Below are 27,653 nucleotides of genomic sequence, written 5' to 3' on the forward strand. Positions count from 1 at the left end.
ATGGCTCACATCAACACCATCGTCCCGGAACTCTTGACCCACTCCAATTTGCATACCGCCCCAACAGATCCACAGATGATGCAATCTCAATCACATTCCACACTTTATGCATAGTCATTTTACCCCTACCTACATGTACAAATTACCTCGACTAACCTGTACCCCCACACATTGACTCGGTACCAGTACCCCTGTATATATCCTCATTATTGTTATTTTATTGTGACATTTTTGTTAATTAAAAAAATATATATGTTTAGTAAATATTTTCCTAACTCTTTCTTGAACTGCATTGTTGGTTAAGGGTTTGGAAGTAAGCATTTCACGGTATGGTCTACACCTGTATTCGGCGTATGTGACAAAAAAAAATAGATTTGATCTTCACATGGTAATAGGGTTAAGTTACAGACACACACAGAGCTTCAGCCTCTTCCCCTATGATGAACCAGAAACCTTCCTTGAGTTAAAACCATATAGAAGCATCGCAATGCCTCGTCGCCGCTCCCCTCTGTGGTCCTCGGCTTGAAAGAGAAGAGATGTAAAGGAAACTTTAAATGAAAAACATCTTAAAGTTTTGCAATCAGAGCGTGCCGCGCAGAGAAGATGATGACGGACCACCGTGACAGAGGGACGAGGGACGATTGAAGGCTTGATTTGTTTTCTCGCTTTGTTAGTTTTTTTCCCCCAAGTCATCCTCCTCTGTTACAGTTTTTGAATCAACATTTATGGGCAACCCCACACAAGCATAAGAACATTTGAATGAAATACTGTAAAGTAAGAGTTTGCCAGAGAGCATGGCTATTGCACAGTTATATAGACCTAGACTAGTGAATGGATTGTGATATGTTGCACATAGCACAGTAATCCAGGATGTGCTGTTATTAACCTTGACCAGTTGCTGATTTATGGAGATTTTGACCTCGACACAGGAATCTATTTGGTGTTCGTGTCCTAGGCAGTAGCAATGGTGACATATGTAGCTAGATGGAGGACAGTGGCTGGGTTTGGAATACTCCAGCTCCTAGTTTAGACTTGGCCCAGGCAGGGCAGTGGCTGGTCTGGTCTGCGCTAGGCTGTTGAGCTGTTGGGCCTATTCCAAAGAGCCAGTGTCCCCCGCTGAGAGCCGAGAGGCCCCCTTAATCACAGCCCCGCTATGACATCATCACCCCTAGCTAACACACAATGGACCACCCTGCACAGGGAGCAGAGCAGAGGACCACACCTATGTGTGTGTGTGTGTGTGTGTGTGTGTGTGTGTGTGTGTGTGTGTGTGTGTGTGTGTGTGTGTGTGTGTGTGTGTGTGTGTGTGTGTGTGTGTGTGTGTGTGTGTGTGTGTGTGTGTGTGTGTGTGTGTGTGTGTGTGTGTGTGTGTGTGTGTGTGTGCATGCGTCTACTGACATGTACAGGGATACTACTGCATTCTAACATTACAGTATATAGAAATATTGGCCTGGACATAAACATACTCAGACAATGAAAATAAATGTGCACACACAGACACACAACATAGAGAAACACATCACTTTTTTCCTAGCAACTACACACGAATATGTAATTGTCTCAATGCTTATATTAACATTGACAGGCCATATTGTAACCACAAGTCTTGCATAGTGTGATGTCCTGTAGAGATCCACATGTTCATAAACTCCATCTATTTCAGACATAAATACAGACAGACGGCATGTCCATAGGAAAAACATTTTATTGAAAAACATTTTCAGTTCGTAACAGACTGGTGGAATGTGTGTCATTTTTCCTCACTTTCATTTCTTTCGTTTTTTGAATGTTTAACCATTTCAACGGTCTGGCCATCTCAAACTGCAAGGGGAGGGGCTACAGATACAGCCACCTGGAAACCTATCAAAACAGACTAAAGAAACCAGGGAGACAAATGAACAACGCAATCATAATACTGTGTTACTTAAAAACTGGACAGAAATCAAATCAAAAACAGAGGAAAAAAAACGAATTCAATAAATATTTATGGTACACACTTATGGCACGAATATGCAGCAGTCGGTTTGGCAACTTTTTCTCAATTTTTTTTAAAACCAAATTTCCATGGAAACAGTGCAAAAGGGGAGGGAGTGGGAGGACACGGGGCTTTCCAACGAGCGCTAGCTAAAATACATAGCAAAAAATTGAAATTTTATACAAAACATCTTACTTTAAGAGTTTATAAAAAAAAATGTTTTATTGGGTTCTTGTCAATATTTACACAAGCTATTTACCAAAAAAAGTAGTATGCTCTGTTTTACTGAAGTGTATTCTGTTTTTTCATTTTTTTTTTCATTTACTTTCCTAAAAAGGTGAATAAGGCTATCGTAACAACCCAGGATCCATATACAATACAAACATTAATGTATTTACAGTTTCTTACCTACAGAAGAACGGTGCAAAATTACTGAGTCAGGTGACCAAGGGCTGACCAATACGAGCAAGGCATTTTACAGTAGCCTGAAGTACTTTTCCTAGCCAGGTTACTAACATTCTCTCAACATTGCCGCGATATTTCATCCATATAGCAAGACAGAAAATCTACCCTAGTAATGTTAGGAGGATATCAGTTGTACGTTAGCTAGGATAAGAACATCAGATTCAAAGAAACTAATAAGATTGTCATATTCTGCCGCAGTCAGACAGCAACTAAACAGCAATTTGTTTGTGGTTCCTAGTGTTTTTCGCTATTTCTTAAATAACTGTCCGGGTGCATTTCATTTTGAAAATGTTTCTTTTTTCACAGTTTACCTTGGAACTACGGCACAGTCCAAAAAAAATTAAAATAAAGGTTTAAAATAATACTACAAATGAAAACCTAACAGCAGGCTCGTGTGACGTACTTTGCTAGTTTTGTTTTTGTTTCGTTTGTTGTTACATCTCTCAGTGATTTAAGAACACTTTCCATAGGTGTAGGTTTCTCTCAATTCTTAAAAAAATAAAGAAAAATTGCATATTGCAGATTTTGTAGCCTCTTAGAGGCACAAACCTTGTATCATACAAGGCTTGGCTTTTTCGGTGAAATTTGATGTTCTTAATGAACTAATGAGATGTTGGTAGTGAGCAGATACATGTTTGGGGCGTGGTTTAAGTCACAATCTTGTTCTTGTTTTCTTTAGTCAGTGTTTTCACGTATGTGAATAAACAGGCAAATAGCTGTCTCACTGGACTTGCTCAAGAAGAGGTACACACACACACTCACTCTCACACACAGAGAAAACACTACCACGTGGTAGTGAGGGGGAAGGGGGCACAGGGTAATCGTGGGAATCTTCCCATGGTCCTTTGGGAGATGCTACAGTGGAGTGTGGGATATACTGCTGGTCTGCCTCGTGCACCCGGTTATGCTATTTTGGGTCCAACAACCTCCTCTCCCCTTCGGGACATGCGTCCAGGCTGCCCTCCCTGTCCCCTTCCCAGGCCCTAGCCCTGAATATCTGGTAAAAAGGCAGCCATTTGGGTGGGAGTTGATGAAAAGGTGGGACATTATGGGTGAAATAGATATCAAATCATCAAAACCCTAGCTTGCATAATGTGCACTTTTATACCATAATATATTAACGTTAACTTCTCATTACCACCTTTCTGACAACACCTGTGCTCTGTGTCTATCATAAATAAATTCTGATTTTTTTTCAGATGTTTTTTTGCCTTCCTTTTTTGTGTTTTCAAATGTCCTCCTTTAAAATGTACACCTATTTTGTTACAAAAAATTATAATAATCAAAATCTCACAATAAGGAAATGCTAAAGATGATGCTTGAAAAACAGTGACAATGCGCTTTGATGTCCCTGTGCTTTTTAAAAGTTGAGTATGAGAGCACCAGTCCACCTGTTTCGGGCCATTTGGGGGCCTCCGGGGCCCTTGCTGCCCCTGGGAGCAGACAATACAGTACCTAGAGCTGTTTTAGCCAGCGGCTGGGTTAAACTCAACTAGACCTGGGACTCTCTTATCTTTACCTTTCTTCAATGTCTCGGAAACTGCAGCAGTAAGGCAGGTTGGGATATCTGATTGCCTGTACTTCCAGTTTAATTAACACCTCTTAATATTGTAAAGTCCTATCTGCGGAAAATTCAAGCCAGCCCTCGCTACTGTTATCCCTTTACTGAAGGGATACAGTCTCTCTCTCTCACTTTCTCTCACTCTCTCTCACTCACTCACTCACACTACCACTGCCACCGCCACTCTCTCCCTCTCTGTGACTGACTGCCTGGGTGGAAGGATATCAGGGGGGTTAAAAGTGCTGCTCTATTGTTCGCTTAGCTCCCACACCCTTCCCAGAAGCCACCTGGCTAGCCCTGACCCCACAGAGGGGGTATAATGAGCACCCTATACCCTGACGGGGTGGAGCCCGCATAAAACCCCTCATCTTCTTCTCCCTCTTTAAGTCCTGCTCTCTGCTCTCCCAGTCCTGGGTTGCAGGGTGTGTGTGTGTGTGTGTGTGTGTGTGTGTGTGTGTGTGTGTGTGTGTGTGTGTGTGTGTGTGTGTGTGTGTGTGTGTGTGTGTGTGTGTGTGTGTGTGTGTGTGTGTGTGTGTGTGTGTGTGTGTGCATCACATACACCATCACGACATGAGCTGCGACAATACCACATCACAAAAAAATATATATCTGCAAGTTCAACAATACCAGCAATGAAAACCAGAAATGAACCAACAATATGACACTACGGAAAGGAATCATGTTCTTTTACAAACTTTTTTTTCAAGTAACAACTTTAATGAATCTTGACGCTAGAAAATAAAAGGTGTCTTCGGACAATGAGGGAAAAGTGGGCTGTAACTAGTACGAGGACCTGAACAGTTCACAATGAGTGAGAGTGGGTGAGTGTGTGGGTGGGTGGTAGGGTGAGTGGGTGGGTGATGTCCATGTGTTCGTCAGGAAAGTCCCAGAGTGGATATTTCCAAATCCCTCTTGTTTTTTTCCCTCTTCCGTCATTTAATCCACAAAGTGTCTCTGGCCAATGAGGAGAGGGACTGACTGACATTACTGACATGAGTTCATGGTTGGGGCCTTCCTTCCTTTTCCTCTTCTAATCTCTCTGCCATCCCTCTCTTTCTCCCTCCTTTGTCTCTTCCCCAGCAATAGTCTCTCTCAGGGAGAATACCAGGGTAGGATATCGACTCCTCCTCCATCTCTTCTTTTTCTCTCCATCTGTCCATCCTATTTCAAAACAAACGCGTCGGTGCGTCTTTCTGTCTCTCCGTACATCCGTCCGTCCACACACAAACACACGCGCTCGGATCCCCCAGCGTCAGTCGTAGTGCGCAAAGAAACAGAGAGCTACTGTTAGAGGAGAGGAGCGGAGAGGAGGGATCCCCAAAAAGCCCCAGAGAGCAGCAGCAGCTTTACTCTGTGAGTTCTCCAACGAATCCCAACAACGAAGAATAATAACAGGAATAGTAAAGTTCAACAAGAAAAACAACAGAGATGTGGGGAAGGAAGGAGAGATAGAGTGTTCTGGGGGGCGTTCACGGAGGAGCGGTGCCTGGGGGGAGGGGGGGTGGAGCTGAGCTCAGACCTTGTAGTAGATGTTGGCAGGGCTCTGGGGGGGCATCTCCTGAACAATGTACACCGGGTGACCGTAGTCCCCGCTGACTTTCTCGTAGTGTGGGCAGAAGACGCTGTCTGCAGTCCTGAGCGGGATGATGATGTCACTGGGCTCCGAGCCGTTGTTGTTGCCGCTGCCGCCCCGTTTGGGCGTGGCCAGCGTGCTGAGGGACAGCGTGGTGGCGTGCTGTGGCGAGTGCTTGCGGTGCCGCCGCCGATACTTGAGCAGCAGCACGACCAGCATGATGATGATGATGATGAAGATAACGCTGCCCGAGGCGATGCCGGCAAACAGGGCCACTTCAGAGCCAATGACACTGGAGGATTTCCCGCCCGTCCCTTGGTCGCCCTCACCCTCCCTGTACGACGGACCTGAGAGGAGAAAAAGGAGAAAAGAGAAACAGAGTGAGTGAAAATCTTTCTAAAACAGTGTCAGGTCATACAGATTGAGAGTGGCATGGAGGGAGGGAGAATGGAGAAAGCGAGGGTGGGGTCGTAGAAGGATTAGGGGTCTCCTTCCAGTTTTATCCTTCCATTCTCTCTCCCCCCCCCCCCCTCACTCTCTCCCTCTCTCCCTCCATCTTCATTATGTCAGAGTGAAGGTGAAAGGCAGGCGGACGGAGCACAATGACCAGAGAGTAAGGGCTCCTTTCACACAGCTCTCCCCTTAAGGTCACATTCGATCTCTGGTCTATTCAAATACAGCTGGTGGTCAATACGGCCTTGGAGCTACGGCACAGCACAGTCCCACATAGCACAAAATGGCTGGAGTGGGTTTTCAATGCAGTAGCATGTCAATGAAAAACATGTCAAAATGAATGTAGAGACATTCCTTTTCTACTTACGACTAAGTCCACAAGGAAATTGATAGTATTATACGATGAAGCAACATTCACTGTAAAAACCCAAGCAAGCTGTGTCATCTCTATTAATAACAACGACTATTGTATACATCCAGGACTCAAGGGCAGGTCGGTTCCCTTCCCCTCCTAGGATAGGGGCCTGGGAAGCAGGATTACTGTGTCTCCCTGTCTGCCTCCATTCCCCTGAGGGCTAGTGCTGGAGCTATGGTGGATGGCAGTGGGCCCAACGCAGGTACCCTTCCGTTGTTTTACAAGGGGATTATGCTGCCTCAGACACTTTGCTCAAACCACTGACGCCCATATGCTCCTGTTCCGAGCCGAGGAGGAGGGATGAGGTGAAAAAGGAGGGGAGAAGATGCTGAGGTCTGCAGATTGGGGTGCCAACGCGGATTTAGTGGCGAGCTGGCAGATTTGTGCGCCGGTTGTCAGAGGGATTTGAGTGTGAACACAGAAAGGTGGGGCTAAAGGAGCCGCGCCCTCGGTAACAGGGCAGCGAGCGTCTCTACGCCTCCACCGCAGCAGCGTTTATATAGGTCAGCTTGTTTTCACTCCTCGACTGATTTTTTCCCTCAAAATAAAGTTAATTGCGGAAATTGCGGGTCTGGTTTTCTTTGGAGATTTTAACTGCTATTTAATAGGAGAGATAAGAGCGGTCGGTGTGTGCCTGCGTGTGTGTGAGGAGAACAAGTGTGAGTCTGTGCTCCGAGGCCGGTAATATGTTTGATGGCGATTGGATCATTTTCCTGAAAATGTCACTTTGCGGACAGGAAGTGGGGCGGAGATGGAGATACTGTAAGTTTGGGAGCCCAGCAGAGATGCCTATCAGTATTATAGGCAACTTTCAATTACCAGGAGAAGAATTGCTGACCTTTACTTCCTACGCTTACCCACACACTCACACACACTCTCACACACTCTCACACAATCTCACACACTCTCACACACTCTCACACACTCTCACACACATGCCCACAGACACTCTCCACCTGCTTTTACTGAAACTGTCTTAGAAAGGTAGACCTGAATGCCTGATGATTTCGTAAGTCTTTCTTAGCACGCTTACCTTTCTTCTCAAGCACATCGTTTGGTTTGTATGACTCCTTGTCGGGGTGCTTGGGAGGGTATCTGGTGGGGTAGTCTTTGGGTGAGATAGGGTCAGAGGGATCTGGAAGACATAGATAAGGAACACAACTATTAGACACAATGGACATGGATGATTCCCTTTCACTGTGTGTGTGTGTGTGCTGTGCATATGTCTCGCACAGTGTGTGTGTAGCATGCTTGCACGTGTGTGTGTTTGTGTTGTGTGTGTTTGTGTGTGTGTGTGTGTGTGTGTGTGTGTGTGTGTGTGTGTGTGTGTGTGTGTGTGTGTGTGTGTGTGTGTGTGTGTGTGTGTGTGTGTGTGTGTGCACAGCGCTGCTCTTAATGAAACGCAGCACTCCTGATTAATTCCCTGACCTTCAGCAGTTTTCAGTGAGCTGCTGCTGTTGTGGATGGCAACCTCAGGAAATTACCCCATTGGGTGGCGAGGCAACTGATTTATGAATAATTATGGTCATTAACTACCGGCAGGTGCCGGGCAGCGGGTGTCGCCACAGAGGACAGATGTGGTGTGTGTGTGTGCGTGTGTATGTCAACTGGGGACATTTGGTCAACTGGGGACATTTTGCTCGTCCCCAAAAGGTCAAATGCTATTTCTAGGGTTAAGGATAGGTTTTGGGGGTAAGGATAGGGTTAAGGTTGGGAGAAAATAGGATGTGTGTGTGTGTGTGTGTGTGCGTGTGCGTGTGTGTGTGTGTGTGTGTATCCATCTCCTGATCCATCACAATTCAGCTCCATTAAACCTGGAGGCCCACCACCTCTCTCTCTTTCTCTTTGTCTGTCCTAAGTGTCATGGAGGCTATTGGGCTGAATAATGAAATACCTCACAATGCCTCAGATAACCTCACTGTGTGTTATGCAAATACAGTCCAATACAATTTTGACACATTCTATCAGACTGTATGGTTATCTGTTTATAACTATACGCCACCAGCACTCACCAGCACTCAATACACAAATGTCATTTGAATGAAGGAGTGACACTCACTTTGTCCCACTTTCATGATTATCTTCATGGACTTCATCTTGCACACCCCTCCTTCCTGGTTCTCCAGGCCCTCCATTGTGCCATTTGATGTTGCTGTGAGAGAGAGAGAGGGGGGGGGGGGGGGGGTGGAGAGAGGGGGAGTTAGCATTAGCCACTGTGCTAACATCATCGCAAACAGCAAAATAACAGTACAGTGATATGTACATTAAGTCTGTCTTGGGCTGAACAGCCATATTTGAAAGACGTCAGGGAAACGTTGAAAGCCCCTAACAAGCGAGTGATTTCTTTTTAATAAAGTCACAATCCATCCCCTCGCCACCCCAGTCACTCCAAACTGCTGCCAGAATATTCCACGTAGCCCACGCCTCCAAAGGCAATTAGCTTGAGTAATTGTGTTTGTAATATCTCTAACTGAGCTGACTGGCCCAGTGGAAGAGCCAGTTACGGAGACAGAGAGAGACGGAGACAATCGAACAGGAACAATAGGTGCTGAGACACAGGAAACTCTACAGTGGCTTACAGGACATTAACACGTACGACACTCTGGAGAATGCTACAGTGGTATTAGAAGAACCAACTACCGCAAATACAACTCTCAGACACTCCCCTCTAACCTAAACCTGCTGAAGGGTATAGAAAAGAAGAAAAAAAACAGGAGGAAATAAATGAATAATAAAAGAGAGGGAAATAAACAATCGCAGGAAAGTCAAATGGGCTTTTTTCCCCCGTTGAAGGCGAGATGAAAAGGCAGTGAAAACAACTGAGGGAATGGATGGAGGTGCTAAATATTTCAGTAACCCTTAAATATAAAAGAGCTTAAAGGGTTTGAGAAGCTGTTTAAACAGCGGCAAGAGCAGCAGAAGTGGTGCACTAAACACTGTGTTTTGGGGAGCGCTGAGCAGCGGTGAGCAGATGTCGGAGAGCGGATATGAGGGAGGCGAAAGACGTCCCACATGTGATAGAGGAACAAAATGGGCCCCTAAACAGATGCTGGGAGGACTTTTAAAGACAGAAAAGCAGATTAGAAAATAACATTAAAACGCTGTATACAGATGTAGCCTGCACACCCATGGGCAGAATCAGTAGACTGTGACTAGCTACGCTATAAGCAGTGAGTGCTGCTCTGTGGATATAGCCATGGCATGGACCTCCATACTGATTTCACACTGGACCTCCCTGCCTGGGCCTATTCTCTCCCAAACCCTCCCTGCCGGGGCCTATTCTCTCCCAAACCCTCCCTGCTTCAGCCTATTCTCTCCCAGTCCCTCACTTCCTGGGCCTTTTCTCTCCCAGTCCCTCTGCTGCCCCTAGAGGCAGCGGGTAGCGCTGCATCTGGCATGGGGGGTTGGGAGAGGGGGCTTGTGGTCTATCAGGTCAGTAACACAGAGGCTAACGAGCAGCCAGGGCTTAGCGGGTTGGCCTCCCGCCAGCGTGCAGTGGCCCGCATTCAATGTTCCCCCCTCCCGCTCCTCTCTCTCTAAACTCCCTCCCTCTGTCCAATGCGCTCTCTCTCTCTCTCTCTCACTCTCTCACTCTGTCTCTCACTCTGTCTCTCACTCACTCACTCACTTACTCACTCACTCACTCACTCCACCCCTCCCCTCCCCTCCGCAAGAAGACAGGCGCCTCACAGCCTGCTCCCTCCCTCCTACTACCCTCACTCACCCCCCCCCCCCTCTCGCCCGCCTTGCACCTCACCCCCTGTCCCCATCTCTCCCACCCACACCTCCTTGCGCCAAAGCCTTTTCATCAACCGGAAGGGAATTTAAAAGCAGGTGCTCCTGTGCTATCCCTGCGAAACACTGCCCACTGCTTTCTCTAGCTGTTATTTTTTACATTCCTCAACTTCAATCACTTTTATACGTACATTTTGGACTGGGATGGAAATGGACCGACACAAAGAGACTGTTTACAAGGACTGTGTTTTGCTTTCTATCTCTCCCTCGCTCGCTCTTTCTCCCTCTCTCCCTCTCCCAAGCCAACCTATGGATTTTTGTGGTGGGACGACAAGCACATTATGTGCAAAGCTTCTTAAAACCTTGTGTGTTCTTGTGTGTGTGTGGGGGGGGGGGGCACACAAACACAATGGTGTAATATGCGTTACATAGCTCTGTTTGTGTTATCCTGTATTTTACTCATTATGAGATTATTATAATATTGCTGATAATGACAATGTGTGTGTTTGCGTGTACGTGTGTGTGTGTGGGTGAGCGAGTGTGCGTGCGTGCGTGCGTGCATGGGTGTGTGTGGGTGAGTGAGTGTGCATGCATGCATGGGTGTGTGCATGTTTGTGGATAGCAGGACAGGGTGCAGGCCTGAGGTCTCAGGATGAACTGCAACAGCAGGCATATCTAGGTCTTCTGTCCCTCCAATACCTCCAAGGTGCCCTCTCTCTCTCCTCTCTCCTCAGCCACTCTTACAAAACCCCTTTGCACCACAAACACACACCCAAACAGTCTACCCCCTATAAAAATGTGACAACATAGGCTGCTAAAAGTAGTGGCCCATAGGCACAGCTCTAGGATCAGCTCATCCTCCCCAACCATTAATACAAAAACACACAAAACTGATCAGTCTCTGGGTGAATATTCATTCCTACTGAGCAAAAAGAACACAACCTACCCCCTAGTTGGCTTCCTCGGCAGTATGGCAGGGGCTGGAGGCTAGCAGCAATGAACTGGTTAAGAACAGAATGGGATTTTTGACTGGCCTGCCTGGCTACCTGACTGCCTCGTTACTCTGCACTGGGCTGTTTGGCAGGAAAAGCTAGCTGCTAGCTGTAATCCCTGTGCTAAAGGAACGTCAGGGAGGATAGACTTCGCTCATACATGCCCCTCACAAATGGATTTTCTTCCACCACCAGCGCCTTACAGAGCGCAGATAAGACTTAGCTAGGCAGTGAGTGAGTGAGAGAGAGAGAGAGAGAGAGAGAGAGAGAGAGAGAGAGAGAGAGAGAGAGAGAGAGAGAGAGAGAGAGAGAGAGAGAGAGAGAGAGAGAGAGAGGAAAATAAAGATTATTCCATCATGCCCAAAGTTGAGAGAGTGGTTCGGCTGCTGCTCGACCTAGCCCAGAGAAAGAAAAAAGAGTGAGCGATGGAGAGGACGAGAGAGGGAGGGAGCGGAGAGAGATGTGACGTGTCACTTTTCCTTCAGGCCACATTCACTCAAATGTCCTTGCGGATTTAGGAGTCCATTTTGTCATGCTAACTCTTTTAGCTCTCACTCAGGTTGCATGTTTGCTCAGGCTAGTTCCTTTCAGAGCACTTCCAAAGCATTCTGTGTTAAACCACAAATTCACCGCGTGCGCACACACACAAACAAACCACCGAGGGAGATGACTGATCAAGAGAAATCCCACACTGGAAATGGCTAATCACCTCAGCGAATAGAAGTGACAGCTCTCACACACCCACGACCAATTTAGACGACACACAAACACATACTCTCAAACAGCAATACACACAACAACACAAACTCACAACATACAGCAGTAAGTGTGACCAAACGTTCATTGCTTTGAAGGCTTTTTTAGTGTGTGTGAAACACTAACCAACAGAAATAGCACTGCCATAAATATCCCAAACTCTCCTAATTCTCATCTCTCAACCACACACTACAACTAACTCCCTTTGTCTCGATAGCACCGATACTTCAAAGGCTATTGTTAATCATTCAGCCCCTTAACTCCATTTATTTGTTTTTATCAAATCAGGAGACTGAAAAAAGAATCTGCCTCTTTAATGAGCGCTATTCAATTGTGTGTTTCAATCAAGACCGAGGATACAGACTTTCAGCACTTAACTCAATTTCCCCACCCGGCTAATACAGCTCCTAGTAACAAACCCCCTCTGTGCGTGTGAGTGAGCATAATTAACACACCACTCTGAGCCAATGAGGAGCCATCAAAACACAGAAATAGAGTGAGAGAGAGAGATAGAGCGGTAAAGAGAGAGAGGTAGAGTGAGAGAGAGAGATTCAGCTATGGTATAAATGACGCTCTCTCTACTTGCTGTGGAGCATGAAGCCATCGTCATGGCGCTGGGGTTGTGGGATAGTTAGCGCTAGTCAGTGTTGTGTACCTTAATCTCCTGCGACAGAGGGGGCAACCTCTCATTCAGGCCCACCGTGATCCCCCAGAACAGGCCGGGGAAAGGCAGGGTCAACCCAAATATATACCAACCCCCCTCCCTAAACCCCCCCATCACATCTCAGCCCCCCCCCCGCTCCTCTGATGTCTTAATATGGTCATGTAATAATATAGTCATTAATCAGACATTCATCCAGAGAGACTTCAATAATATTCACATTTCATCAATACGTGTGGCCCATGTGGCAACCAATCCCCCCAAACCATCATCTGTCTGTGTACACATACTGTCCTACGGTTGAGAGGTTGGAGCGAAGTTGCGACAGTAGGAAATCCCCTCAGTGCATGCTTATAATAGAGACTGAGAATAGTTCTTTTTAATCTATTTTCTATTTTGACTGACAAATAGGTGATTAAAATCTTAATGGAATTCCCCCATGCAGCTCCATAAATTCAGTCAAATATTCTGTCTCTCTCTGTCTCAACCCCCCCCCCTCCCTCCATCCCTCCTCCCCTCCCTATTTAGCTCATGTAATCATCTTGCTCACTAAGTTCCCGGCTGCAGGCAATGCTGCCTACCACAATCACATCAAACTCATCTGCCTCCAACTGCAGCAGCATTGTAGCCCAGCTCTTAGAGAGTATGCTGCTCTAAAAGGCATACACACACACACACACACACACACACACACACACACACACACACACACACACACACACACACACACACACACACACACACACACACACACACACACACACACACACACACACACACACACACACGGAAAGAAAACAGAGCACACACACATAAAAACAGTGCATTCTCCGGAAGGAAAAACACAACCCACACAAACACACACACAGAGAGTAAAGCAAATACGTACATAGTGTAACAATGTAGCTTTCAAAATACAGAAATCTGGCCCGTATGATGCATTTTGAAAACTTGATTGCTGACTTGAGTTATTATATTACTATATTAACAATGAACTAATGAAACAAATACCAAAAGATCGTTTTTGGGAGGAGTTTTCCTTTAAGGTTTATGATAGGGTTAAAAAAAATCTCCCAGTGGGCAGTATTAAAATTGTATGCATGCAAAAGGCATCTCTGGAGACCTGGACAAACATCTAATACTGCATTTGATGTGGTGTGACCATGCTGAGAATGCACAACTACACTGACAACCAACTACGTCTACACTAATAATTCCATATTAAACTGATTATGGCAATAGGCCGAGTATGACATTGGTCATGTAAACACCTTATTCTGCTTATCATAATCGAAGTAAAGTAAGCATACGTCGATTAAAACATCTGGTTTTATGAGCAATCCTTTGAATTACTAGGACACGTAAACAGCTTAATTGCCGTTCAAGTGGTCTATTTGATTTGATCTGCGCATGTGTCAGCACCAGTAGCCTCCCTCTTATGCGCGAGTGAAGGGAGTTTTGGAAAAACTGAAAATATGCATCTTAGAAAAGTGTTTTCATGTACAAACATACAAATGTCCGAACTCAGAATCAAATAGGCTTCACAAAAATACCACGGCCGCTGTGGTAGAACGTTTATTTTTGATTGGCCATTTTCTGTGTCTATTTAAGAGCAATCAGGCGGCCTGATTTCAGATGTGTCCATGCAAACAGGACTAATAGGGACGTCGTTCCTCTTGCAAAGCATGTAAACGTTTTAAACAAACGATTATATAAATCTGACTATCCACAATAATCGTATTATGGTCCGCATGGATCCGTACTCAAAAAGAGTGGGTCACGTTTAGTTTATGAGAGGCGGGTTGTGATGTGTTTAAATCCAAAACATTATTTGAGACACAAATCGAAGAGCTAATGTCACAGTTGTTTGAATAGAGCCTGAAGGGACGTTCCCCTTGAGTCTGTGTCTGAGCTAAACACAGCGAGGCAGAGCTAATCCATTCGGTTGATTCAGAGATCCCATTGATGTGGGCCAAACTGATTAAAAGCAGAAATCAGGATTAAACACTCTTTAATTAATTACTTATTGAGTGCCGCTCACCACCAAAAACCCAATGAAAATCCCAAGTGAACTTTTCCAAGGCGGAATTGGTCACAGCTCGTTGCATTTTTACTGCACAACTTATGCCTCACACACAAAATACACAAACACACAGTCTCACAGACACGGTCACATTTTTCCGAGGCGGAATTGGTCACAGCTCGATGCATTTTTACTGAAGAACATATGCACATACACACACACAAAATACAAACACACAGTCACACATAGTTATAAAAAATGTTTTGTCTAAAATGGCCTTTGTCTATTTAAGATCTCACACCAAATAGACAAAGGCAAAATTCGCAGCAGAAGTCATTCACATAACCACATTTAGCAAACACAAACCTACTCTCCTTCTTCCCTCCTACACACACTCACATTCATCCCTCCATTCCTCCTTGTTCTTCTCTGGCCCCGGTGCTAGGGCTTGTGATGCGGAGGCTGTGTTATCTACCTACTGTATGCATATACATGCTGCAGTGCAGTTCTGCCTTGCCTTCGTGCTTTTCCAGTTGCAAGCCTCTAGCTAGCTACCATGCTACTGAACAAGAGGCAATTAACAGCTATGTGAACCCATGCTCGGCTGGAGAAATGGCCCCTTTCTCTCTCCCGGCTATACATTAGCATCTGGGTAAAAAAAAGAATAGGAGAGGTGGGAGGGATGGGGGATGGGGGGGGGGCACCATGAATCTGCAAGTGCAGCAAAATTGGATTTTCTTCCTATTCTTAAAAGAAAGTTTGAATAGAACTTCTCTCTCATCTCTCTCTCTCACACACACACACACACACACACACACACACACACACACACACACACACACACACACACACACACACACACACACACACACACACACACACACACACACACACACACACACACACACACACACACACACACACACTATCTCTTTCCCTCCCTCTCCCTCCCTCTAATCTAATCGGCTTGCAAGCCTGATTGAGTGTGCTGGTGTTTGAGAGGAGAAATGGTGTGAGTGTGTCAATTTGAACTCTGAACTGAGAGAGTTTCTGTGCGATAGAGAGGGATAGACTGACAAAGAAATGGATAGATAGAGAGGGCTTTGTTGACATAGCTGCGTACTGTGTGTGTGTGTGTGTGTGTGTGTGTGTGTGTGTGTGTGTGTGTGTGTGTGTGTGTGTGTGTGTGTGTGTGTGTGTGTGTGTGTGTGTGTGTGTGTGCGTGCGTGCGTGCGTGCGTGCGTGCGTGCGTGCGTGTGTGCGTGCGTGTGTGCGTGTGTGCACGCTCTATGTAACCAAGTATGTGTTTGTGTTTACCTTTTTCTACACAGCCCTAGCTGTGGAAGCCAAATAGAGAGATGTGCTGGGCTCATCCCAGGGTGTGATCATAAGCAGCATTGGAGACGCAGAATGAATAAACAGCAGCATAGCCTCATTAATAATGAACGTTGTGTTGAGGCAGGCGGCTGTACTGTACTGTGTAGTGGCTGCTGTAGAGGTGGGGGGGTGTGGTCTCTCTCTGCATCACCCTCTCTCTGCCCTGCAGGTAGCTACTGAGGGAGTTTGATCAACCCTTTGTAGTCCCCCCATCAACCCTACCACCACACACAGACCTGTTTATACAGCTGTGTGTGTGTGTGTGTGTGTGTGTGTGTGTGTGTGTGTGTGTGTGTGTGTGTGTGTGTGTGTGTGTGTGTGTGTGCGTGCGTGCGTGCGTGCGTGCGTGCGTGCGTGCGTGCGTGCGTGCGTGCGTGCGTGCGTGCGTGCGTGCGTGCGTGCGTGCGTGCCAGCTCATCGGGTCCTTTACAGTTCATCTTAACGTAACACAGTGTCAGAGGTGAGACGTTCAAAGCCTAGCCTGCTGTTAGAGAACACAACCCATGTGTCTGTGACCCTGGCATAACATATTGAACTGTGACTGTTTACCTAACACTTTGCACGTGTAGGTGTCTGAAGGGTAGTTCAACACAAACTATATTTACTAGTCTCCACTACAGGCTACTGACATGGCTAGCTTGCATAAAAACCTGTTCCATCTGCAAACTTAGAGGACTCTATTTACTAAGCTGACTGGGAAACAGTTTCTATTCGTTCAATGTATAAATGCTTTCCTTCTCTTCCATCCTCTCCTCCTCTCCAGTCAGTCAGAAAGAGGGCCCTCCCCTGGTTTGACAGCTCACAGATGGCAGTGGCAGAGCCACCCAGATGGTGCTGTTCTCTCCACCCCCCACCCCCCCACCCCCCCCGTCAGCACACCACAGATGGTTCAGTCCAACACCCATCTTTTAAAACCTGGGGGTTGTCACAGCATCACAAAGTATGAAGACACCCTAGTAGCAAGGCACCCTAGCCATGATCACACAAGAACTGGAAACCAAAAATCAGTAATCTTTGCCTAGCAACAGCAATACCTAAGTGTGATTGGCGATCAAACAGCAATGAGTGCTCACGATAAAATCAGAAAAGGAAATGCGCTTGTATGTGTGTTACTATGAGGCACTTACAGATGATGTAGTAGTCTTTCCCTCTGAAGAACTCCAGGCCCCACAGGTTGGGGCTGAACTCCTGAAACTTGAGTGTGAACTTGACATCCTGGTCAGGCTTGTCACAGTTGAGCAGCGGTGTGTCAGCCTTGGTGATGGTGCAGCTCTCCAGCTGCTCCCTGGGAACCATGTGGATCTTGTAATACTCCACCCCATCACGCACCCCTCCGTCCACCCGTGGGCACACTATGTCCAACTTATCTCCGATCTGAGGATATAACACCAGGCCCTGCCCTGGCACGAATCTGGAGAGAAAGAGATGGGAGAGGGAAGGAGAGGGGGGGGGGGGGGGGGGGGAGACATGGGGGGAGAGGTAAAAACCAGTTCCATACGGTCAACAATTCATTAGGTATTCAGTATTTGTGCACATTAATGAATGTTCCTTTCCCAAAAGAAGGAGAAGTCAGTTGAATTATTGATGAGTTAATTACTAATTAGCTTCATCAATCCAAGCGACGATGAAAGATAATGACAGTGTATAGCAGTTGTTTCGGGCAGAAGTGACCCCAATATTTCAGGACAAAGTCAAAGAAGTGTTTAACACTAATCTGGCCGTGATGGAGGGAACGAGTAATTACACCGATAAAGGACGAGAAGACAAAGAGATAAAACTCCTACACACTATCAGGGAGATGTTGGCGATACCGAACGTCCCCGTGTACAAATTAGGAAGATCTTGCTCATAATAAAATAAGACAACTTTTCACACAGACATTCACACCACGCACACTATGCCTAGAGGCCTGTTTCCTACTTTTACTGCTGGAGTTTCATTCCCCTACCCTCTGAGGTAAATTCCCCCTAAATGCAAAACATGAAAGTTTAGGAGCTTAGTGGAGAGCCCCCTCCAGCATTCCCTGCCTGGCTTTCCTCTTCTCTCCTCTCCGTACACAGTCGGAGGCGCTACCTCAATTCATGGTGTTAACTAATCTGCCCCGTGCTTGAATGAGAAAGGAAATGTTTTCCAATGTTATCCTTGAAGTACAACAGGTTCTATCCAAAATACTGGAGGGAGGGGGGGCATGAGAGTGGCAGAGCAAAGATTAAAATACAGTTAAATACAGTTGAATCTGAATAGCTATAAGGACATGTACAGAATAGGCTTAAATGCTGAGGACCCCTTGTTTTTTTATCTGAGTACTACTGTATTTGAAATCTTATCCATTGGCTTGGGTCTATCTGACACAGTGTTGTGTTAACCTCTGGAGGGGGGTCACAATACTTTGACCCTACTGTTGGGTCTATATGGGGTCTATATGGGGAGCTAGAGAGGGACACACACAGTCCTCAGGGGTCGCTTTTGCTTTCATTTCTCACTCCCGCCCTCCCAATCTCTCTCCCTCCCTTCTCAGCTCCTTGGGTTGTGTGTTGGATTGTGCTGGCAGAGGGCTCATTATCTTCAGTCACCTCTGACCCCTCAGAGAGCGCATGAGGAGTTGAGACTAGGCCATCAAGGGTGATTATAAAGCCTAAAATACAGCACTTCTCTCCTAATGGAGGGGAACACACACATACACACACATACACACACATGTTTTCCCTGACTACAAAAGCATGAGCAAACTTGAGGAACTTGTACGCAGGGGAATGGTGGCAGCCATTGTACTCAGACTATATTCCAATTAACAGACAGTTATAAGTAATACTAACAGTGCAAACTGCAGAGCAATGCTACAGACAATCACTATTTACAGGCTAACTATACCCACTCTTTCTGAAACAAACACACAATCACATACTGATCTAGGATATTAATTTGAGCCAGTTTGATACAGCAGGAAAATAGTCCTGCAGCAACACGAAATGTGAATTATTATGTGGATTATAATAAATAACATTTCTGTAGGAAAATCAAGTGGAAGTGGAAATTTCAAACTATAGAATACTTTTTGAACCTCAATATACAACAAGTTGTACATTTCCTGCATTGCAGGAAGTTATCCTGCAACATGGTGATCAAATTAAGATCCTACATCTGTAATATCTATTTTTCTCTGTCTCTCACACACACAAACACCCCATGTGCACAGTTGCATGCGCACACGGCCAGTGTGCTTATCTAGGGCGAAAGAGTGTTGTGTGTCCCCTGGGGCGCTACTCAGCAGCGGTACAGTACAGCATGTCCACTGAGAGCCCAGAGAGAGACGGAGCTGATGGGAGACTAAATGTATGGATGTAGTATCATCATACTACTACAGAGGAGGGGAGGGGTCAAGACAGAGAGAAAGAGAGAGAATGAGATAAGGAGAGAGCGAAGGAGAAAGGCCTACAGTGGCTTCAGGGATGAGGAATGGAAAATGGAGATATGATTGTAGAGCTGAGAGATATATAGAACAATTATTGTGTGTGTGTTTGCATGTGAGAGAGAGAGAGAGAGAGAGAGAGAGAGAGAGAGAGAGAGAGAGAGAGAGAGAGAGAGAGAGAGAGAGAGAGAGAGAGTTGACGGGCCAGGGAAGTAAGTGTTGAGACGTTTATCTCCATGGCTGATCTAGCATGGCTAAAGCCTGTGGCTGGTGCGGAGGGCGTCATGAGCGTAATGAAAACACTACTGCACAAAGAGCTAGACATCAGATCACTATCTCTCTCTCTCTCTCTCTCTCTCTCTCTCCCCCTACTTCCTTATCTATCTCCTTGCTCAGTTTGTCCCTTGTTTGGATAGTCAGGATCGAGGAAACAGTCACTGCCCACCACTGCTTTGTGCTTTTGTGCGTATGACTGTATGACTGTGTGTTTGCGTATGAAGGTGAGAAGGTGAGACTTCTCCTCCCGCCCTCTGTCCACTCCCTTCACACACAAGGAAACTTGCACATTCAAACACACACACATACAAACGCACACACACATTCACACACACAATGACGTAGTCTGTTTAAAGATTTCATTCGAACCTCTACTGACAATACTATCGGAGTCAGCATCATATAGCCTTCTCATGGAACCACTTAACTTCCCTTTAATACTAGTGGTATGACTGCATGAAAGCTATCTCACAGGGAGTTAATATAAACACCTCCACACTCACTCACACAGAGAAGGACAAATACACACTCACACAAATGTCTTCGGTCAAACACCTGACCAAACACACACACACACCTCATCCTTTTTCTTCTCCGAATTTTCATTCAAAATGGAGATCTGCCTTCCCCAGGTGCAGAAGGACACAGAGGGAGAAAGAACTGTCTTACTCTGAGACAGTTACATTTCAAAAGGGGGGGGGATATAAAGAAAATTAGAAAAGAAAAACTGAGAAATTGTCTGCATATACACTCGTTCTTTTGTATCCCTCCATCACTCCCTCCCCGGGGTGTCCTGTGCGGAGGTATCTGTTTGTAACACACACCCGTCCCCCTGTCCCTCCCACTGGCAGCCATTAGAACAAAACACCAGGTAGGCAAGGTCACCTAGATGGGTGAGGAGACAGAACCAGACATTACAGCTCCGCCTGCCCTGCACCTCAACACAGTCATGACAGCTACCGCTCAACAGCTGCATCTCTCACACCCCGGGTACAGACCAACGGGAGAGAGAGCGAGTGGATGGAGGGCGAATAGTGTGATGGAGAGAAGGGGAAAAAACGGAGGGAGGGGGTAAACAAGTAAAAGCCTGTCCTAGCTTCTCGTGTTAGTAAATGGCTTTAAGGCACACTTGCCCCTTCACCCCTCCTCCTCTCCCTCCCCTCATCCCTCCTCCCCTTCCCACATTTGTCCCTGTGAGTGACTGAGGTTCTGTGGGTCATAAATATTTCCAGGGCTGTGCTTCATGTGGAAGGGCCAAGCAGAGTGCTGTACGAGGGCCACTATACGGTGTTTATCACTTGGATGTACTGCTGTTAACAAGCCCACCATGGGCCTCCACACATACATTATGACCTGCTATAATCACAGATGCTGGGCCATAGAGAAAGGTATGGGGATGGAGAGGTGAGGGGGACAGGAGAGTGTGTGAGTGTGCATACGTGACGGTTTGTGTGCATGGACATAAAGAAGAAACTTAAGTCCAACCCTGTGGGCATTGAGTATGTGTTTGTGCATGCATACGTGTCAGTGTGCAAACGTGCATATGTGCGTGTACGTCTGCGGGCCTACCCGTGACATACAGGGTCCGGAGAATATGCACAACAGCGCCCACCTCAGGAAAAACAGAAGAAAGTGATCACAACCCCTCCTATACCCCTCTAATCTATTACGTTTGTTCTTGAATTACATACGACCCTGTCTAAATCTACTGGTGTTGGGCTCGCCACAGCCTGGAGAAAAGTCACAATGTGGGTAAAAGCAAAAGTAAGAGTGTTGCCTCAGTTCGGGCTGGCGACTCTCCTATAAACCTACTGTCACTCCATTTGGTGCCGAGGTGAGAATAGCCACAGGTGCCTGCTCTTACTACAGCTCTCTCTCTCTCTCTCTCTCTCTCTCTCTCTCTCTCTCTCTCTCTCTCTCTCTCTCTCTCTCTCTCTCTCTCTCTCTCTCTCTCTCTCTCTCTCTCTCTCTCTCTCTCTCTCTCTCTCTCTCTCTCTCTCTCTCTCTCTCTCTCTCTCTCTCTCTCTCTCACTCTCTCCAAGGATACGTGACAAAAAACAAGAGCCGGAGCACAGGTGGGTGAGACACGAAAGGGGTCTTGACAGTAAATCAACGAGCTGACATCTGTTTTCCTCATATATCTTATCCCCCTTTCTCTCTCTTTCAACTTTGGTGTCTTTTTTAGGGGGTGCCGTGGGAGGATGGGGGTGAGGTTTCGGGCCGGGGAGGGGAGAGTGGTGTTTCTGCTTCCTGGGGTTATGACCGTCCCATCTGCTGCCAGTAAAAACCTGTAAGATCTATCCTTCACTTCTGTCTTTCTCTCTCTCGAAATCCTACATTTCTGCTCTCTCTCTATCTATCATTCTACGTATCTTTCTTAAATCCCGGACTAGCTATTTGTGTGGCCTGCCAAGAAAACAAATACCGCCATAATGACAGCCAAGACATAATCCTGTCCCAATAGCCTCTGCTCCTCAATCCCAGAGTTCTAAGAAAGCCCTGAAAAGAGGGAGGATAACAAAGGAGAGGAATATAGAACAACGGAAGACAACACAGTGGGAAGGAGGGAGGGATACAGCAGTGTTTGACTTTTAATCATCGGCCCACTATGGATATGAATTAGTCTAGGGGGACAATGAGACAAGACAAGGGATAGAAGGAGTTAATCCACCCACGCTGTAACCTCTTCGCCCTTTGTCGGCCGAGGGGACAGTGGTCTTTATCCCTCCTTAGTAGACTGCCACCCTATCCCCCCCCCCTCTCTCTCCCTCTATGTCTCTCTGCCTTCGGCCCTAACTTTCATCCACTAATCCAGGCCTATGGGGCCATCCTCAGCCCACCCATAATTACCCCACAGCCCCTACAATTGTATATGAAAACATAAGGCAACCACCTGCAATAGGACCTTGAGTTTGCTCAACACAATGTTCACATAAACCTTTTGTTAAGCACCCTCCGATCCTATCGCAGCTGGGCGCCTTACAATTGTACGTTGAACCAATGTCTTTTTTTTTTTTTTACAGTGTAGGGGCCCACGCTTCTCTCCTTCTCGCTTTACCTCTCTTCCTCTCAATCTCTTTCCCTCCCTCCGACTTTCATGAATGCGACCTTAATCATCAACTTTTCTTCTGGGCGTTGTCATGGGAGACCTGTCTATTGAACCCTACCTCTCAGTACAATGTGTTAACACAGGATGATTTCACTCTTCCCCCCCCCCCCCACAATCCCTCTCTTTCTCGACTCCCCTTTTCCTTCTCTTTCCATTTTCTCTCTGCAATCCCAGCCCGAAACCGACCCACCCTTCCCCGATAGACAGAGAGCTAAATTAAAACAAGGGGATTTTTTGGTGTATTTTCTTTCCTTTGAGAGAGATAGAGGGGGGAATAGACAAAATCAGTGGGGACTCCCTGGGTAGATCGTGATGGGGTAAAATGGTAGAGGGCGAGATGGGGTCGGGAAGAAGGAAGGCAGCATTACAACGTTCAGCCTGCCCTCGTCACTCATTCATGATGGATATACATCTCTATGCCCCCTTCCCCTCCCTCCCCCATCCCTCCCCCCTTTCTCCCCCATTCACAAAAGAACTGTGCCTGCCTGCCTGCTACAAAGGCCCGGGGTTCTATGTAATCTCTTAATGAACTGCACTGGAGAAGAGGGACCGTTCCCTCACATAAACCGTGTAAAGCAGGCCTCCCTTTTGTTTCTCGCACCCAACTACAAAATGGATTACTAGAGGAAGGAGGCAGGGGGGTGGCCGTGGCATGAGGGAGTAGGGGCGCTAGTCTTTCTGGGGAGGCTCAGGCATCAGTAGTAAAGTAGTAAAGCGTAAACAACAATGAGGTTTAAATCGACACACTGAGGGCCCTATGGTGTGAGGAGAGAGAAAGAGAGCGAGAGAGAGAGATTGTCAGACTGAGGGAAATGAGAGAGAGAGAGAGAGAGAGAGAGAGAGAGAGAGAGAGAGAGAGAGAGAGAGAGAGAGAGAGAGAGAGAGAGAGAGAGAGAGAGAGAGAGAGAGAGAGAGAGGAAAATAAAGAGAGAATAGCATAGCTCCGGCCTTCTCCACTCTCTTAGCCTACACACAAAGCCATTGGACTGGCCTAAAGGCAAGGCAGAGCAAAGCATTTTAACATCCCCCCCTCACTGAATACTGAAGAAGAAAACAACTCAAACTACTAGGGAGAGAGGCTCTGTTCAACTTATTGGACTTGAAAATCAAAGAATCTTTATTGAGAAAGGCATATCATTGAATAAATGTAAATATAAATAAATGTTCTAATGACAATAAAGTAAAATGTTTTATGGAATCTTTCATGACAATCTTATAGCACATTTAAGAATTTCAATAGAGAGATAATGAGATTAGGCATTCAAAATACATTTAGAGGCTGTATTTCAAGGCCCACTCGACAGTTTGATCCCATATGACTAGGTAGGCCTATTCCAATGATGTAAAATGTATTTAACTTTGTAATTCTGCCAGCAGCATATAGCAAAGTTGAATTAGGCTACTCATGGTCAAAGGGTTAGTATATGACCAGAGAATAACGTCCCCTGACCTGATCATTAGCTTTGAACTCATCACCCAGACAGAACGTAAAGAATGTGCAAACACGCTCATTCCAACGCTAGAACACACGCTAATTCAGTGGAATGCCCGCTGTCTTTGTGGGCCTAGTAAAGGCCTATACTTGCTTTGAGGGTAGACACTTTCTGGGGCTATTTTCAAAAAGAAGAGTGACATGCCACATTATATGACACATAGCAATTTGAAAGGCATACTTTTGCTGCTATAAATGTGGCATGTGTTCCATTTAGAACGTTCCCTTTACAGAAAAGAAAAGATAGGCTATTTCTACAAGCACATAGGCCTATATATGCATGTATTGTGGAGGTCTAGGCCTGCTAAAAACATAAAATAGATTAGAATAGGCTTTGACATACTTATAGGCTAGGCATATGCCAACCATTTATTAATTAGGCTATTGTATTATCATTATTTGAAGATTTTAACAATTAATAATGTATTTTATTGATGATATTTTTACCCTCAATAGATAACAATGTGCCACGGCGGAAGGTTAAAAGTTGGCCTAAATAAATTCACACTATGCCTCGAGTGGTGTGTGACCAATTTTGACTTTGCGACTGGCCTATCTAGCAAAAACCGCTTTTACCTCTGCCTCCAGGACAAGATTCATCCCAATAAACATGAACCTGCAAACGCTTAATGCAAAGCAGGTGTCATTGCGACTTGGTGTAGCCTATTCGCATCAATCGTTTCGCATCCACGCTACAGACCCACTCAACTCCAAACCGTGATCTAAGAGTATAACCACTGCGAGTGCGTCTCATACCTCTCTGCAACCTTGTATCTCCATCTCACACACTCGAGGCTGGTGTAATGATTTCAAAACATGTACAGTAAATATTGTATAACATCGAGAGAGAGAAAAAAAAATATATATATACGTATTTTGTAGTGATTTATAAGCGATTCAATGACAACGACTTCTGCCAATCCTTCTTCATGATCATCATCATTCCTGCCGAGTGCAAACGGTTGTTGCCGCCATCATTCCACGGCCAGAAAAGCCTACACCAATCTATGCATGCGGAGCAACTCTTCATTAGGATCCATGCTCAAGGTAAAAACCGAAATCCTCTAATAAATTCCGGCGATAAACAGTACAGCAATAAGGCCAACAACGCCATCAGAACTCACAGAGGTGAATCCACAATCTGATAAAGGAGAGAGCGCGCATTCATAAAAAGGTGATTATCAATCATTAAGAAATAGTAACAATGGACACCTGTTAGACTTTCTATCGTAACGTTCCCGATACCACTTGTTTCATATTTACTTATCTATGCCTGTTTAGGAGGGATAGTTAGGCTATATTTGCAAGATCCTTGTTGAATTGAAGCCAAAAGTTAAATTATTAAGCGAGTTCGAGTTTCGCCGTGACGAAATGGGCACAAAGAGGAGAGCCCACCCATTGGGGTTTGACCCCCTGAAATTCCTCGTCTGAGGTTGCAATGTTTAATGCATAATTCAACTCTGGGGGCTATTTTCTGTCCGGTTAAATTCCATTTTCATGGGGCTGACTAGAGTTAGTGATGGTTGCAAATGAGACCACAAGTTAAAAGGGGATATAGGCCTTCTGCCCTTAACGTTTTCAGTTCAATAGTAGTGACTCATATTTCATCCCATATTATGCCATTTTTACTGTAAGTAGATACTTAAACCAAGTATTAATTTGGACTGGGCCCCTACTGTAAATTCTGAAGTTGGTTAGGCCGAACAAACTAAAAAATGTGGCCCATAGAACAGCTACATCGACTAAAACTAATATCAACAAATATGATCCGACTTTCTGTGAATAATTTACAATTACAAATAGGCCTTATGTGAATATTTATTGATATAGGCTAATAACATTCGGTTAAAAAGCCAAGGATGTATTTAATTGGTTATCCAAAGTGAGTGTATAATGTAATGTATTCCATTTAGTGCGGAAAATTAAAGCAATGAAGATAAAAAATGAAAAGGCTTTATCATATGCCTCCATTTGAATTCAAATTATTTAAATTGTAGGATTTTCCATAATTTGGTGAAGTAGGCCTGACTATTATTGACCAAGAAGAAGTGGGGCGTAATATTAATTCCAAAGTCAGTTTGGCTCAACATGCTATAACCACATCTTGTTGAAAAGCATCCGTTCTCCTTGGTGTGCACAATTTACCACTATGCCATCTACAGAAGACACGAAAACTAAGAATCTTCTAAATACCTAGCATTCATCATCTCACTATCAACATCGCGCCTATACGTGTACGTTACCACCATCGCCCCGTGCGCGTCCGTCAGCGCAAACCGGCATCTCAACGCAAAATCACCCCATTAAAATGGATATCAATGAGCTGTTCTATCACTTTATACGTTAAGAGTATTAGACCTATCATGTCAGGTAGCCTATTTCTATAGAAACCTCTGTAATAAAATAACGTCACAAGTCATATTTACAAAAGTCACGGACAGCGCTAAATAGTGTATTTTTGGACATATTTTCCCCTTGTTCAATGAGTGTGGACGACGCGTGCTTCACTTACTTGGTATTTGTTGTGTTCCAATATATGGACTCCAGAATTATCGCCCGGGACAAGTTCACCTTGCACGCAATAAACAAAACTCCAAAATAATATCTCCACATCGAGTCCCCCATTATTGCTGTCTTCGGGGAGGGTCACAATCCGTTCCGAAATGATATGTCCAAAAAAGAGACGTGAAACGCACAAGAGAATGACCGAGGCAATTAGACTCTATATCCCGATCAAATAAGCTAAAAAGTGACGAAGAAGCAAATGCGTACGCCGATCAAATATAGAGCATCTCCAAGAAAGGACCTGGTGCCGAGTTAGTCCCTTTATAAGAGCTCCTCGGGAATACAAAACCAGAGGCGCACGGCAGTCTTTCATACAGAGAGTCGAGAAGAGAGCGCGTTGATATTCTCCCTCAGTGAGCAGACCTTAGCACCGGGTACATTCCTTACAACAGAAAGGCGACCCGTGTCGCCGCCGATGTCCACTTCCACAAGCGCAGACGCAAATAGCCTATTAAATCCCCAGTTTGTCGGGTTCTAGGTAAACCAGCCAAGGTACCAATCCAAAGTGCGCGAGCTTCTCTCGAATAGCAGCAGACAAGAGAGAGAACGGCTCGAGATATAGTATTCCCCTTTGAGCTGGTGGTGTGCAAACTGGCTGCAAATGAACTGTGGATGAGAGTAGAAAAATTAAGAAAAAACGATGATATCGAATGAACAAAAATAAAAATGAAAGAAACCAAATCAACTCAAATGAAAGTTATCATACTATGGGTCCCTTTCGGTTACAAAATAATTGCTGTGGGTTGAATCCTGCAGATCCGAATGAAATGCTTGGCGAAAACGTAGGGATGCTTGAATGCAGCGCCGAGCCTGGAT

At 45.5% G+C, this 27,653-nt stretch overlaps 1 protein-coding gene across 1 annotated transcript; it reads right to left on the reverse strand.

The window, feature by feature from the left end:
* Window positions 1-1,687: 1,687 nt before the first annotated feature.
* efnb2a (ephrin-B2a) lies at window positions 1,688-27,653 on the reverse strand. Its single transcript, XM_071340661.1, has 5 exons — window positions 26,785-27,653; window positions 17,114-17,397; window positions 8,502-8,594; window positions 7,476-7,577; window positions 1,688-5,921 (listed from the first exon to the last, which is right to left on the reverse strand). Exons 1-5 carry the CDS (start codon window positions 26,895-26,897, stop codon window positions 5,515-5,517), a joined length of 999 nt encoding a protein of 332 aa, XP_071196762.1. The 5' UTR covers window positions 26,898-27,653; the 3' UTR covers window positions 1,688-5,514.

This window comes from Salvelinus alpinus, chromosome 14, assembly GCF_045679555.1.
Source record: "Salvelinus alpinus chromosome 14, SLU_Salpinus.1, whole genome shotgun sequence".
NCBI lineage: Eukaryota > Metazoa > Chordata > Actinopteri > Salmoniformes > Salmonidae > Salvelinus > Salvelinus alpinus.

Coding starts and splice junctions, on each gene's coding strand:
- efnb2a (XM_071340661.1), bottom strand. CDS start 26,897: ATGGGGGACTCGATGTGGAGATATTATTTTGGAGTTTTGTTTATTGCG. Junction 17,398..26,784: donor TGGAACACAACAAATACCAA/GTAAGTGAAGCA, acceptor CTTTCTCTCCAG/ATTCGTGCCAGGGCAGGGCC. Junction 8,595..17,113: donor GAAAGACTACTACATCATCT/GTAAGTGCCTCA, acceptor TCTCTCTCACAG/CAACATCAAATGGCACAATG.